General features: G+C 39.4%; 1 protein-coding gene across 2 annotated transcripts in view; it reads left to right on the forward strand.

The window, feature by feature from the left end:
- WBP4 (WW domain binding protein 4) overlaps positions 1 to 1,697 on the forward strand; it is a 24,642-nt gene extending 22,945 nt beyond the window's left edge. The window contains exon 10 of one of the 2 annotated variants that reach the window (XM_025364116.1): positions 411 to 1,694. In XM_025364116.1, coding sequence (XP_025219901.1) covers positions 411 to 621 — 211 coding nt within the window. In that variant the 3' untranslated portion in view covers positions 622 to 1,694. Of the gene's footprint in view, positions 1 to 410 lie in introns of both variants that reach the window. The other variant, XM_025364117.1, reaches the window with a different exon arrangement.
- The last annotated feature ends 14,351 nt before the right edge of the window (positions 1,698 to 16,048 follow it).

Raw genomic sequence — 16,048 nt, forward strand, 5'->3', positions numbered from 1 at the left:
TTTTTTTTTTTTTTTGAGACGGAGTCTCGCTCTGTCGCCCAGGCTGGTGTGCAGTGGCGCGATCTCGGCTCACTGCAAGCTCCGCCTCCCGGGTTTACGCCATTCTCCTGCCTCAGCCTCCGAGTAGCTGGGACTACAGGCGCCCGCCACCTCGCCCGGCTAGTTTTTTGTATTTTTTAGTAGAGACGGGGTTTCACCGTGTTAGCCAGGATGGTCTCGATCTCCTGACCTCGTGATCCACCCGTCTCGGCCTCCCAAAGTGCTGGGATTACAGGCTTGAGCCACCGCGCCCGGCAATGAGCAACTTCTAATGTATTTTCATTAGAAAGCTGATCTTGGGGCATTGGTTATATGAAAATGTTTGTCTTACCCTGTCAATTACTGGTTTTATTTTAACTCTTTATTTCCAGTGAGGAGGTAGATTTGGAACTTCCAAGCACTGAAAATGAGTATGTGTCAACTTCTGAAGCTGATGGTGGTGGAGAACCCAAAGTGGTATTTAAAGAAAAAACAGTCACTTGTCTTGGAGTTGTGGCAGAAGGAGTGGCCCCAGTCTTCAAAAAGAGAAGAACTGAAAATGGAAAATCTAGGAATTTAAGGCAACGAGGTGATGATCAATAGTTGCAGGAGAGCTTTTTGTATATGCTTTTAGGACAGAATGGAGACTTATATATCCAAAGTTTATCTGTGTTTGTTTGTAAGTACTTTGATGCTAAAAATTTAGATTTATTCTAAATGTATTTGATGTGAATTAAAATAAATATTTTTTCATGTGAAATTTATTTTGGTTCCTAAAATGGAAGCCTACCACATTGCATTGTAATACAGTGTATTATGTTCTGTGTCTAAAAATTGCTAATTAAGTCATAATTTAAGATGCTATGTATCTGTTATTTAAAACATGGAGAAACAGGGCCTTTATTCCATTGGTATTCATATGAACATATTTATCCTGCATTGAAAATGCATTACTTTTGCACATTGATGTTAACTGTTGTCCAAATAAGTATCAGAGTACATGAGAAGATTCACAGCCCAGTGATGATTTGGTTCTGAGGCTGATGTAAAAAATGAATGCATATTGGCTTACCTTACTCAATTTAAAGTCAAAAGCCAACAACCAGGAGCAGCTCAGGTACTTCAGAGGTGCTTAATAATGGAGTGAAAACTGGACCAGAGGTGGAAATGTATATTTGCCCCAGTTCACTTCAAAGCAGCAAACGTTTAAGCATTTTACTTTGAACCAGGCATTGTGTTAGGAATCCAGGGATAAAGATGAATGAAATGTATTTCTATTCTTCAGTAGTTCACATTCTAGCGTATTCCTTTTTTCGCCCAGTCATGCACTCTTTTTAGCAGCCTTATATGTACTAGAAAAGATTTTTTAAGGTTTATTTAAAGCTGTGTAGATGAAGACTTGATCTAAAATAGTATAAGGTCTCCGGCTTCAGTAAAAGTTTTTAGTGTTTACTTAAATTAGTAATCTATCACTTTCTGTCTGGTTAAAATGTCTTAAAAAGTAGAATTTTCTTATTTAATCCATTTAGTAGTTACCTCCTTTTTACTTTTCAAATTCACAAAATTATATTTCTCATAAATTGTATAGTATTTAACTTTTGATAGTTAATATTTGTCTTTTTAAGATTACTAGTGTACATGTAAAAAAATAGCTTATTAAAAACTTTGTCAAAGAATAAGTTAAGTATTGTTGTTATTCTAATTCCAGTCAGAATCAACTTAGCATTGGTGAGATAGTATTTGGAGATTTGTCTTTGCATTTTTTCAGTCTACTTTTTGGGTATCTTATGAATGTGAAAGCCTAAACTTTCCCCTTCATTAGGAAGAGATATTTTATAGTTCTTGATAGCCCATTCATCATCTAGCTGAGCAGTGCATTTTGGGGCTTCACTCTTCTCAGCTGGAAAAAATAATGGACTGTAAATGCAGTGCTCCTATACTTTACCCACATTTAGCTCTTAAAAAATACAAAATTGAAGGCATTTTTTAAATTAGACCTCGTGTAAACTTTCTCTTTGATGATTTTTAAAACAATCTCCTTTACTTTTGAAATTAGTATTCTCAAAAACTGAAAGCAAGGTAAATGTCCTTAAACAGTATGGTTTTAAGGATTGCTCAGAAAAGACTTGATAATAAAAACAATATTTTAGTAAATCAAATCATGGAAAATAGTAATATTCCGTCTGCTTTGGAGGAATAGAGAACATAACAGCTTTTAACTTACTTGGATGTTTTTATAAGTGATATCATTTCTACTATTACCTTTCTATATTTATATATGTATATATAATATATATATACTTGTAGATCATGAAAGTAATTTTTTAATAAATATAAAAATCCAAATAATAGAGAAATAAGTTTTTAAGAAATCTCAGTAATCTCTCAACCCCTCTCCATGACCACTGTGGGGTTTTCCATTTTTCTCAACATAACTGGGTATATATGGGTAACCCTTATGACATCTGGACCTATGAGGTTCACTATCTGGATGAAACCATATTCAAAGAAACATCCAAACAACCAAAAGTAGTTTTTGTTTTTTTAATGAAGTTTTTTATATATTCCAAGAACTGTACTAGGGGAATCAACCCTACTAGATATTTATGTATTAAAAATCTATAAGATACAATAAAGGCCGGGGATGGTGGCTCATGCCTGTAATCCCAGAACTTTGGAAGACCAAGGCAGGCAGATTGCTTGAGTCCAGGAGTTCGAGACCAGCCTGGGCAACAGGGCAAAACCCCATCTCTGCTACTAAAAATAGAAAAAGTTAGCTGGACTTGGTGGCATGCGCCTGTGGTCCCGGCTACTCAGGAGACTGAGGGAGAATCACCTGGTCCCAGGAAGTCAAGGCTACAGTGAGTCATGAACATGCCACTGCACTCCAGCCTGGGCCGCAAGAGGGAGACTCTTGCCTTAAAATACTTGCTCACATTTATGCACATTATGTATAAACTAGTTTGTTTCTGGATTTATTTTATTATGCCAGTACCACACTGATTTAATTACTGTGTTTTTATAGTCTGTTTTAACTTCTGGTACAGCACATATCCTTATGTTACTTCATACTTGAACTACTTTTTCGAGATGTTCATAGTAAATATCCACTCATTATATCAAATAACTTTTTGTCAAGTTGTTTTCCCTGCTCGCCTCAAAAGAACTGTGATTTTGTGCTACATTTGAGTTGATAATAATTGCCATCTTTCTGACATTCATTCATCTTATCTCTCAACATGTGTTGTCTTTTCATTTAGTTATTTCATGTCTTTCTGAAGTTACGTAGTTTTCTCCATATGGGCCCCATACATTTCTTGAAATGTAAGCTCCCAGGGCCAGGTGCACTGGCTCACGCCAGTAATCCCAGCACTCCGGGAGGCCGAGGTGGCGGATCATGAGGTCAGGAGTTCGAGACCAGCCTGGCCAATATGGTGAAACCCCATCTCTACTAAAAATACAAAAATTAGCCAGGCATGATGGCACGTGCCTGTAGTCCCAACTACTCAGGAGGCTGAAGCATGAAAATCACTTGAACCCAGGAGGCGGAGGTTGCAGCGAGCGGAGAACATGCCACTGACTGACCTGGGTGACAGGGTGACTCCATCTGGGGGGGGGGGGGGGGGAAGAAATGTAAGCTCCCTGAGGGCAAGAGCTTTGTTTTGTTCACTTAATTTCCTGTACTTTGATGTTTTGACATCTTAAAAAGCTTGTTGGCCTGGAAGTGGATACCTCTCCCAGGGCTAGTCCCTTCTTAGAGATAACTGAGGGCTCCCTAGAGCACTCTTTGTTATGCAAACCAACTAATCCCTAATCTATAGTCACACCCACCTGGTCTAATTCACACATCAGGCCAGTATTTCCTCTGCCCTAAATCATCCCAGGGCCAGATACCAGCCAACTAGAGACCACTCCTATAGCTAGCCCAAAGCCTGCCAGAATTATATTAGCCAATCCTAAACAGTTTACTTTGCCCTGCTTTGACTTTCCCATGGAAACCACAATGAAGGCTCTGGGCTAGACTTTCCCCGCTATCCTGTCTTACACTACCTAACCAAAACGTGGTGCTTCCTCTGAGGCCCTGCATGGCACATGATGACCCCTTCTTTAGGACCTGTGAGTATAATAAACTTCTTCCTTCCAAGCCTCAATCAATATCATCTCCTTCTGTGGCCAAACTAACTTTACCATACCATATCCAACATTTACATTCTTAGAACAGTATAAACTTATATAACCTCTTCAGAGAGCAATTTTTCAATAGGTCAAAATGTAAAAGCACCTATCTGTTGACCTTGCAATACCACTTGAAGAAATATTTCCTATAGATACTCTCACACATGTAAGAAATGACATGTAAGACTAATAAATGTGACATTATTTCCAAATCAGATTGGAAACAACCTTAAGGTCTATCAGGGCAAAACTGGTTAAATTAATTATGCTACATCTAGTCATTAATCATGCTACATCTAGTCAGTGCAATGGTGTACAGCTGTTAAAAGAAAGGAACTTTACAGGTACTTACATGGATTGATCTCCAGGATACATTGTTAGGTCAAAGAAGCAAAATCCAGAAAAGGAAAAATAGTGCATTGGTTAAATCAGAAGTTCTAGTACCAATCATTGCCATTCCCTCTTTTGCTACCTAATAGCTTGTAAGATTGGGCAAGTTATTCTATCTCTGTATGTCTTCCTTTTCTTATTTGTAAAACAGTAAGTGTACCTACCTCCCAGCTTTGTTTTAAGGAGTGAATGACTTAATGTGTATTTAAAGCACTGGTTTATAATGATACTAGCTAAGATTTTGAGTTGTTGCTATGTGACAGGCATTGTAACATAGCAACAACTCAAAATCTTGGTATCATTTGTGTAAAAAAAAAATAGACAAAACGTAAAATAAAAACACTAAACAGCATCTACTTTCTAGCCATTAGCACCGTGACTCATTCCTTTTTCTCTTCCCAAACTCTCATCTTACACAACTCCAAAGGCCAATTATTGCAATTTAGATATTCTCTAAATAGCTTGATATTCTGTGTTGTTTCTTTTGTAAATCAAACAAAGCTCTTGATTTTTTATTCTCAGGCTAAAATAGCTTAAAATTAATTCATTGGAGATGGATGATGTGATGGTTATACAACAGTGTGAATGTACTTAATGTCACTCAACAGTACATTAAAAATTGTTAAGGCCGGGCACAGTGGCTCATGCCTGTAATCCCAGCATTTGGGAAGGCTGAGGTGGGAGAATCGCTTTAGCTTAGGAGTTCACAACCAGCCTGGGCAACATAGCAGGACCCTGTCCCTACCAAAAAACCCCCAAAATATATATATATATATATAATTTTAATATATAAATATATATTTATATATAATATATATAACATTTATATATAATATATAACGTGTTTATATAATATATATATTTTTATATTATATAAATATATATATATTTCATTTATTTAAATATAAATTAATTTATTTAATTTTATTAATTAATTTAATTTAATTTATATAAAAATATATATAAATATATGAATATATAAATATAAATATATATTTATATATTTAATTTATTTAAATAGAATAAATTTATTTTATTAATTTAATTTAATTTATATATAAATATATGAATATATAAAAATATATGTTTATATAAATATATAAATATATTAAAATTAACATTGGATTAATATTGAGTTAATATTAAATATGTTTATATATACACACACACATATATCTTTATATATTTATATGCATGTATGTATATGCATAGTTAATTTGATGTATATTTTACCACCAAAAAAACAGCACTCAATTTGCACATTGTATTGTAAACATCACTTCTGCCTTACTAAATCATAAAAGAGCTTGTAGAAACTTATTTCTGCCAACCTCCTGTATTTATTCAATATTTTTTTGTTTGTTTTTGAGACAGGATCTCACTATCACCCAGGCCAGAGTATAGTGGCGTGATCAGAGCTCACTGCAACCTCGACCTGCTGGGCTCAAGTGATTTTCCTACCTCTGCCTCCCAAGTATCTGGGACTACAGGCATACAGGCATGCCACCACACCTGGCTGGTTCTTTTTTTTTTTTTTTTTTTTTCTGTAGAGACGGGCATCTCACTATGTTGCCCAGGCTGGTCTTGAACTTCTGAGCTAAAGCGATCCTCCTGCCTCAGCCTCCAAAAATGCTAGGATTATGTGCATTAGCCACTGCACCCAGCCTAGTACTTTTTTTTTTTAATTGTAAATTCACTGGCCTAGTTTAAGCCATCTTCACTTCAAGCCGAGAATACTACTGCACTCCCAACTTTTGCTATTCTAGCTCATCCTTCACAGAACCAACGGAATAATCTTCCATGGTAAACCTCTGCAAATTTCCCTCCTCCACTAATCTCAATATTTCAAATCTATTAGCATTTAAGACTTTCATCTCATTTCTCAAAACAGGCTACTTATCTCTCTTTTAATTGGTTATTTCTATGTTGAAAACATTACATTCTTTTTTGTTTGTTTGTTTTTTGAGAGAAAGTCTCACTCTGTTGCCCAGGCTGGAGTGCAGTGGCGTGATCTCAGCTCACTGCAACCTCAGCCTCCCGGGTTCAAGCAATTCTCCTGCCCCAGCCTCCCAAGTAGCTGGGACTACAGGCATGCACCATCATGTTTGGCTAATTTTTGTACTTTTAGTAGAGACAGGGTTTCACCACGTTGGCCAGGCTGTTCTCAAACTCCTGACCTCTGAAAACATTACATTCTAATTATAGCAAACTTAGAAAATATTTTTTTAAAAGAAGGATGACATAAATGGGAATCATATATCCCCATTAACTGGTAAAATTCATCAGGGAGCATATGGTCTGGTGCTTTTTTTTTTTTTTGGAAGATTATTAATTATTGATTCAATTTCATTAATAGACACAGGCCTATTCAGAGGATCTATTTTGCATATAAGTTTTGGCAATTGGTGCCTCAAAGAATTGGTCCATTTCATCTAAGTTATCAAGTTTGTGTGCATAGAGTTGTTTATAATACTCCTTTATTGTTCTTTTAATGTCCATGGGTAGTAGTGATGACCTCTCTTTTATTTCTAATAAAATATTAGTAATTTGTTTCTTTTTTTATGGTTAGCTCGCATGAGCTTTATCAATTTGATTGAACTTTACAAAGAACAAACTTTGGTTTTGTAGACATGCTCTTGATTTCCTATTTTTAATTTCATTGATTTCTGCTCTAATTTTCTTCTATTCTTCTGCTTGTTTTAGGGTTCTATTGTTTCTCTACTTCCTAAGTCAGAAGTTTAAATGATTGATTTTAGGTCTTTCCTTTTTTTCTAGCACATTCATTCAATGCTTTAAATTTCCCTTTAAGGACTGCTTTCACTGTATCCCACGAGTCTTAAGTTGTATTTTCATTTTTGTTTGATTCAGAACATTTTAAAATTTCTTGAGACTTCTTTTTTTACCCATGTGTTATTTAGAAGTTCCCAAATATTTGGGAATTTTCAGCTTTCTGTTAGGATTTCTAATGTAATTCCATTTTGATCTGAAAACATGCTTTATATTATTTCTATTCTTTGAAATTTGTTAAGGTATGTTTCATAGCCCAGAATGTGGCATATTTTGATAAATGTCCAATGTGAATTTGAGAAGAATGTGTATTCTGCTGTTGTTAGATGAAGTACTTTAAAGTGACAATTAGATCCAGTTAACTGATGGTGCTATTCAGTTTAACTATGTTCTTATGATTTTCTGCCTGCTGGATCTGTCAGTTACTGATAGAGGGTATTGAAGTGCATTTTATATGAGTCCATTTGCTCTCCTCTCTTAGCATATCAATTATGCCTCATTTTAAAATTTATTTTTTTTGAGAGAAGTCTCACTCTTGTCCCCCAGGTTTGAGTGCCATGGCTTTATCTCGGCTCACTGCAACCTCCGCCTCCTGGGTTCAAATGATTCTCCTGCCTCTGCCTCCCAAGTAGCTGGGATTAAGGCACCTGCCACCACGCCCAGCTAATTTTTGTATTTTTAATAGAGATAGGGTTTCACCATGTTGGCCAGGCTGGTCTCGAACTCCTGACCTCAGATGATCCACCCGCCTTGGCCTCCCAAAGTGCTGGGATTACAGGGGTGAGCCACTGCGCCCAGTCTTAAAATTTCTTTAGTGGTTACCTAGAGTTTTCAATCTAAATCAGCAAATCTAAATCCTTTTTCAAATATGTATACCACTTCACAATTCCTCCCATCTCTTAGAACATTGTTGCCATTGATTTAACTTATCCATACGTTAAAATCAGCTATTACATTGTTGCAATTACTGTGAACATTTGTCTGCTGTATCAATTAAGAATAATAAAAATAAAATAGTTTACCAGGTGCACTGTTCCCCACCAGTAGTCCCAGTTACTTGGGAAGCTGAGGCGGGATTGCTTCAGCCCAGATCAACAACAACCTGGGCGACAGAGTGAAAGTCCTGCTCAGCTACTCAGGAGGCTGAGGCAGGAGAATCGTTTGACCCTGGGAGGCAGAGGTTGCAGTGAGCCAAGATCACGCCACTGTATTCCAGCCTGGATGACAGAGTGAGACTCTGTCTCAAAAATAAAATAAAATAAAATAAAAAGGAACAAAACAATGGCATTTACAGTAACCTGGATGGATCTGGAGTCCACTATTCTAAGTGAAGTAACTCAGGAATGGAAAATCAAATACCGTACCGTGTCTTCTCACTTATAAGTGGGAGCTAAGCTATGAGGACGCAGTCATAAGAATGATTTAATGGACTTTGGGGATTCAGTGGGGAAGGGTAGGAGGGGGATGAGGGATAACAGACTACACATTGGGTACAGTGCACTGCTTAGGTGATGGGTGCACCAAAATCTCTGAAGTAACCACTGAAGAACTCTCCATGTAACCAAACACCTGACCTGTTCCCCAAAAAAACTATTGAAAAAAAACATTTGAAAACATATTTTACATTTATTCCTTCTCTGATATTCTTCCTATCTTTATGGTACATCCAAGTTCCTGACCTATATCATTTTTCCTCCTTTTTTTTTTTTTCCCGAGATGGAGTCTTGCTCTGTCACCCAGGCTAGAGTGCAGTGGCATGATCTCAGCTCACTGCAACCCCGCCTCCTGGGTTCAAGCAATTCTTCTGCCTCAGCCTCCTGAGTAGCTGGGATTACAGGCACATGCCACCACGCCCAGCTAATTTTTGTATTTTTAGTAGAGACAGGGTTTCAACATATTGGCCAGGCTGGTCTCAAACTCCTGACCTCGTGATCCACCCGCCTCGGCCTCCCAAAGTGCTTGGATTATAGGCATAAGCCACTGCACCCGGCCATTTTTCCTCTCTTAAGAACTTCTTTTAAATGTTTTTTATAAGGCAGGTCTACTGTGAGAAATTCACTCAGTGTTTGTCTAAGAAAAATACTTCTTCACTTTATTTATTTTAGAGGCAAGGTCACTCTGTCATCAAGGCTGGAGTGCAGTGGTGCTATCATGGTTCACTGCAGCCTGGACCTCCCGGGCTCAAGCGATCCTCCCACCTCAGCTTCCCAGGTAGTTGGCACTACAGGTCCATGCCACCATGCCCAGCTAATTTTTTTGATTTTTAGTAGAGACAAGGTCTCGAACTACAGGGTTCAAGTGATACCCCAACCTTGGCCTCCCAAAATGCTGGGATTACAGGAATAGGCCACCGTGCCTAGCCTCTCCTTCACTTTTGAAGGATATTTCTGCAAGACACTGTAAACCAAAAAGTATCTGAGACAGGTCTCAGTTTAGAAGTTTATTTTGCCAAGGTTAAGAATGTGCCTGGAAGAAACAAACACGGAACCACAGAAACAGTCTGTGGTGTATGCCTTTCTCCAAAGATGATTTTGAGGGCTTCAATATTTAAAGGGGAAAAGCAAGCTGGAGGGGAAAGAGGGAGGGTGTGATCACATTACTGAATCCACCTGTTGCAAGAGAAAAGGAGCAGGTAGGGGAATAGCCAATTATGTATTATTCATCACACACTCAGTAAATCGGCACTTTACATCAGATAAGGTGAACATAGAATAACTATCTGTGGAGATAATTTAACTTTTTTTTTTTTTGAGACAGAGTCTTGCTCTGTCCCTGCTGGAGTGCAGTGGCGCAATCTCTGCTCACTGCAGCCTCCGCCTCCCAGGTCATACAAGGAGCTTCCAGGTCATATGTGGATTTAAGAGTTTTCTGATTAGCAATTGGTTGAAAGAGTTAAGTTATTGTCTGAAGACCTAGAACCAATGGAAGGGACTGTCTGGGTTAAGATAAGAATCATGAAGATCTGGGTTCCCATTACGCAGATAAAGCCTCTAGGTAGCAGGCTTCAGAGAGAATAGATTGTAAATGCTTCTTATCAGACTTTTTAAAAAGTGCCAGACTCTTAGTTGATTCTCTTCTGGATCAGGAAAAAGGCCTGGAAAGGAAAGAGGATGCTCTATAAAATGTAGTTTTTCCCCACAGAAGACAGCTTTGCAGGGCTATTTCAAGATATGACAAAGAAACATTTAGGGATTAAAATATTTTTATTTCCTTCTTTATTTGTTACGTGATGCCAGAATCAGGTTGGAAAGTAAGTCATGCTATAGAGGATTAAATAAAACCCCTGAGATGAGACTTTATGGTTTTTAAGGTGTGACTTCCCTGGCTCCTTAGATAGGAATTTGGGCAAGAGAAGAAAAAGGTCAGGCCAGGCATGGTGGCTCACGCCTGTAATCCCAGCACTTTGGAAGGCTGAGGCGGGTGGATCATTTGAGGTCAGAAGTTCGAGACCAACCTGGCCAACATGGTGAAACCCCCTCTCCACTAAAAATACAAAAAGTAGCTGCGTGTGGCGGTGCATACCTGTAATCCCAGCTACTCGGGAGGCAGAGACAGGAGAACTGCTTGAGTCCAGAGCAGAGGTTGCAGTGAGCCGTGATCGCGCCACTGCACTCCAGCCTGGGCGACAGAGCAAGACTCCATTTCAAACAAAACAAAACAAAAAATCAAAAACAAACAAAAAAAAGAAAGCAAAAGAAAAAGGTCAGACTTTAGTCTTCAGTCCCATCTCTTGGCCAAAATCATTTTGTGGACTGCATGTGCAGGCCAGCAACCAGCAGGAGGTTCTATGGCAGAAGGTTCACTCCTAGAGTTGTCTGCTTGGGGGTAGTAGTTTCAATATTAGTGATCTGAATCATGGGAGAAGATACAGTCTGACCTGATATAAATAATACCTAACTGTTTGAGAGGCAAGACAGTCAGACACAGGGTTCAGTCCGAATAAACATCCTAGATCAGATCCATGTTGTGAGCTATCATGATCCAGGTCTTCAACTGTGTGTGTTTTCTTTTCTTTTCCTGTGTCTGGCATTACACTTACAGGGGATATATAATGATAATATAACAACAAGCATCATAAAAATGGTGAAGATTAGTCATCCAAGAGAGTTATAGACAGAATCAGAGGGCCATAAACAACCTAACCAGCCAAAAAGTCTCCTGCATGCATCATCATGCTTTTTGATCAGACTGACAATGTCTTTACCCTCCTTATCAAGGGCCACTTAAACCTTATAATAAATCTTATTTGAGGATCGTAGGACCAACATCAAATCAGAATCCAATAGATTTAATTTCTCTTCTGGCCAACTGGTCTCTGATATAGTTTAGGTATGTGTCTCCACCCAAATCTCATGTCAAATTGTGGTCCCCAGTGTTGGAGTTGGGGCATGCTGGGAGTTGACTGGGTAATGGGCGCGGATTTCCCCTTTATTGCTGTTCTTGTGCTAGTGAGTGAGTTACCATAAGACCTGCTTGTTTAAAAGTATGTAGCACCTCCTCTTCTATCTCTTCCTCCTGCTCTGGCCATGTAAGATGTGCCTGCTTCCCCTTCGCCTTCCACAATGATTGTAAATTTCTTGAGGCTTCCCCAACCATGCTTCCTGTACAGCCTGTGGAACAGTGAGCCAATTAAACCTCCTTTCTTTATTTTCTTTAAATTTATTTATTTATTTATTTAGAGAGTTTCACTCTTGTTGCCCAGGCTGAAGTGCAGTGGCACGATCTCGGCTCACTGCAACCTCTGTCTCCTGGGTTCGAGCGATTCTCCTGCCTCAGCCTCTTTAGTTGAGATTTCAGGTGCATGCCACCATGCCTGGCTAATTTTTGTATTTTTAGTACAGACGGGGTTTCACCATGTTGGCCAGGCTGGTATCGAAGTCCTGACCTCTGGTGATCCACCCACCTCAGCCTCCCACAGTGCTGGGATTACACATGTGCGCCACTGCGCCTGATCTAAACCTCCTTTTTTTTTTTTTTAATAAATTACCCAGTCTCAGGTATGTATTTATTTTTTGAGACAGAGTCTTGCTTTGTTACCCAGGCTGGAATGCAGTGGCATGATCTCAGCTCACTGAAGTCTCTGCCTCCTGGGTTCAAGCAGTACTCCTGCCTCAGCCTCCTGAGTAGCTGGGATTGCGGGCACCCAACACCATGCCCAGCTAATTTTTGTATTTTTTTAGTAGAGACGGGGGTTGCACCATATTAGCCAGGCTGGCCTTGAACTCCTGAGTTCAAATGATCCACCTGCCTTGGCCTCCCAAAGTTCTGGGATTACAGGTGTGAGCCACTGTGCCCAGCCAGGTATTTCTTTATAGCAGTGTGAGAGTGGACTAATACAGTCTCCATAGGTATAACATCCTGAGGAGAGTATGAATCAAATTTGAGAAACATCTGGTCCTTAATGTCTAAATTGTCATAAGACTTGTTAATAGACAAATCGATTTCTCCCGCCACTTTTGTATTGCCCCACTGGTATTTGGCAGACAAAAGAAGGTTTTCTTACAGGAGAAGTCATATAATTCTATGGTGTCATTTTGTTATTCCTCTCAACAAAAACGGCCCTTTACATATACCAAATGTTATATCCCATGCAGATGGATATTAGTGGTGAAGTTTGGGAAAAATCAAGGCTTCAAGTGGTTTGAAGGCACTCTTTTTTTCTGTTCTCACAATCTGAGAGGGAGCTGGGATGCCATGTGTTACTGTTACAGGTAGTAAGAGACAGGCATGAGTGGGGCAGGAAAGGGATCTCCCCCACTCACCAGGAATGTCAGGTGATCATCAGTGATGGCTTGAAAATTATCACATTGCCTCTCTAAAATGATAATGTGGCAGCTGGCACCAGGGAGAGACAAGCTCCTGATATTCCACAGCTGCTACGGTAAAGTGTTAATCGAACGCAGGTGCCAGGGAGAGGCAACTTCCCGGTCATGCACATCAAAAGGCAAAATGGCGGAGTATGACCTTTAGGGACCCTCCACCGGAAAAGGAAAGAAAGCCTCGGATGGGCATGCGTACAACTTCCTAAACACGCTGCACGTGCTCACTTCCCAAGGGTAAAGAGGGCTCTGGGGACCATGGGAGCCATCCAAGGAGCACCAACCAGACGTCAGTGTAAGGAAAGGCTTCCTGGAGAAAGTGATGTCTAATCTGGATCCCGCAGAGTGAGTGGGCATTAGTGAGGTCACAGGGTGCAGTGAGAATAGGTCTGACGGGGAAGAAGAAACAGTGTATTTTCCGGAATCTGATTAGTATATCAAGTGTGAGGATGAAGGCTGAGGCAGGTGGATCCCCTGAGTCCAGGAATTTGAAACAAGCCTGAGCAACATGGTGAAACTGCATCTCTACAATAAATACATAAAGAATTAGCTGGGCGGTCGGGCATGGTGGCTCATGCCTGTAATCCCAGCACTTTGGGAGGCCGAGGTGGGCGGATTGCCTGAGGTCAGGAGTTCGAGACCAGCCTGGCCAATATGGTGAAACCCCATCTCCACTAAAAATACAAAAATTAGCTGGGCGCAGTAGCACGTGCCTGTAATCCCAGTTACTCAGGAGACTGAGGCTTGAGAATCACTTGAAACCAGGAGACAGCCAAGATCGTGCCACTGCACTCCAGCCTGGGAGACAGAGTGAGACTCGGTCTCAAAAAAAAAAAAAAAAAAAAAGAATTAGCTGGGCATGGAGGCATGCATCTGTAGTCCCAGCTACTCAGGGAGCTGAGCTGGGAGGGAGGATTGCTTGAGCCTGAGGTGGAGAGGTTGCAGTGAGCGGAGACTGTGCCACTGCACTCCAGCCTGGGCAACAGAGCTGGGATCCGGTCAAAAAAAAAAAAAAAAAAAAAAAATGAGGATGAGTCAGAGGTATAAAGGTGAGCCAGAAAGGCAAGCAGTGAAAATGTATAAAGAAATTTGTAAGCTATTTTAAGTAAATTGGACTTGTACCTGATTGCTATGGCCAGCCAATTAAAGATTTTAATCAGTGAAGAGACACGATCAGATTTGTATTTTATCAAGATCACTCTGGCTGCAATATAAAGCAGGGTCTAAAATATTTTTATTTTTGTTCTTTGGACATAGTTGGTGGTCTGGTAAAGCCTACAGATCCCATCTTGAATAATTATTCAAATGCCTAAAATAAAATGTGTAGGAATACACACAAAAAAATGAAATTAGCAAAATAATTTCATTCACAATAGTCTCAAAAAGAAGAAAATACTTGGGAATAAAAGAAGTATAAAATTCATACTCTTGGCTGCTCATGGTGGTTCACGCCTGTAATCCCAGCAATTTGGGAGGCCAACTGGGAGGACTATTGAGCCCAGGTGCTTGAGGCCAGCCTGGGCAACATAGTGGGACCTTATCTCTACCAAACAAACAAACAAACAAACAAACAAACTAGAAAGGTGTAGTGGCGTGCACCTGTAGTCCCAGCTACTCAGGAGGCTGAGGCAGGAGGATTGCCTAAGCCCAGGAGGTTAATGCTGCAGAGAGCCACGATTGTGCCACTGCACTCCAGCCTAGGTGACAGAGTGAGACCCTGTCTCAAATAAATAAATAAATAAAATTACTGCCCTGAAAATTACAAATTATTGTTGAAAGAAATTAAAGAATACCTAAATTAGTGAAGAACAGACGACGTTCACGGATTGGAAGACGATGTTGTTAAAATGGAAATATTCCCCAAATCGATCTACATTCAAAATCCTACTCGATCCTAAAATTCATATGGAAATGCAAGGAATGAAAAATAAGTCAAAATAATCCTGAAATAGAAGCACAAATTTAGAGAAGTTGCACTTCCTGATTTCAAACTTCTACAGTTACAGTAATCAAGACATTGTGGTGCTTGGGATAAGAGATAAGAGTAGACACATAAATTAGTGGAATAGAATTGAGACTTCAGAAATAAACTTTTATTTTTATGGTCAATTGAATTTTAACAAGGGTTCCAAGACCGTTCAATGGGGGAAAGAATAGTTTTTTCAACAAATGGTCCTGGAACGACTAGATATTCACATGCAAAAGAAATGAAGTTTGACTCCTTCATAACGCCATACATGGAAATTAACTCAAAATGAATCATACACCTAAATGTAAGAGGTAAAACTAGAAAATGCAGGGAAGAAGATGTAGGAGAAAATCTCCATGACCTATGTTAGGGAAAGACATGACAATGGGCTATGTTGTATCTCCTACCTGTAATCCCAGCGCATTTGGAGGCCAAAGCAGGATGATTGCTTGATTGCTTGATGCCAGGAGTTTAAGACTAGCCTGAGCTACATGGTAAGAGCTTGTCTCTACATTTTTTTTTTTTTTTAATTAGCCTGGTGTGGTGGTGCATGACTGTAGACCTAGCTACTTGGGAGGCTGAGGCAGGAGGATCACATTAGCCCAGGACTCTGGAGTTACAGTGATCTATGATTGTGCCACTGCACTGTAGCCTGGGTGGCAGAGCAAGACACTATCTCATAAAAAAGAAAAAAAAAATTAAAGTTAATAAAGGAGAGGCATGACACCAAAAGTACAAACAATGAAAGCAAAATATATTGGACTTCATCAAAATAAAAAGTGTTTGTGCTTCAAAGAACACAATAAAGAAAGTGAAAATTCACAGTGTTTTAGTCTGCTGGGCCTGCCATAACAAAATGTCACAGACTGGATGGCCTAAATAACAGAAA

The sequence above is a fragment of the Theropithecus gelada genome, chromosome 17, assembly GCF_003255815.1.
Source record: "Theropithecus gelada isolate Dixy chromosome 17, Tgel_1.0, whole genome shotgun sequence".
Classification (NCBI taxonomy): Eukaryota; Metazoa; Chordata; class Mammalia; order Primates; family Cercopithecidae; genus Theropithecus; species Theropithecus gelada.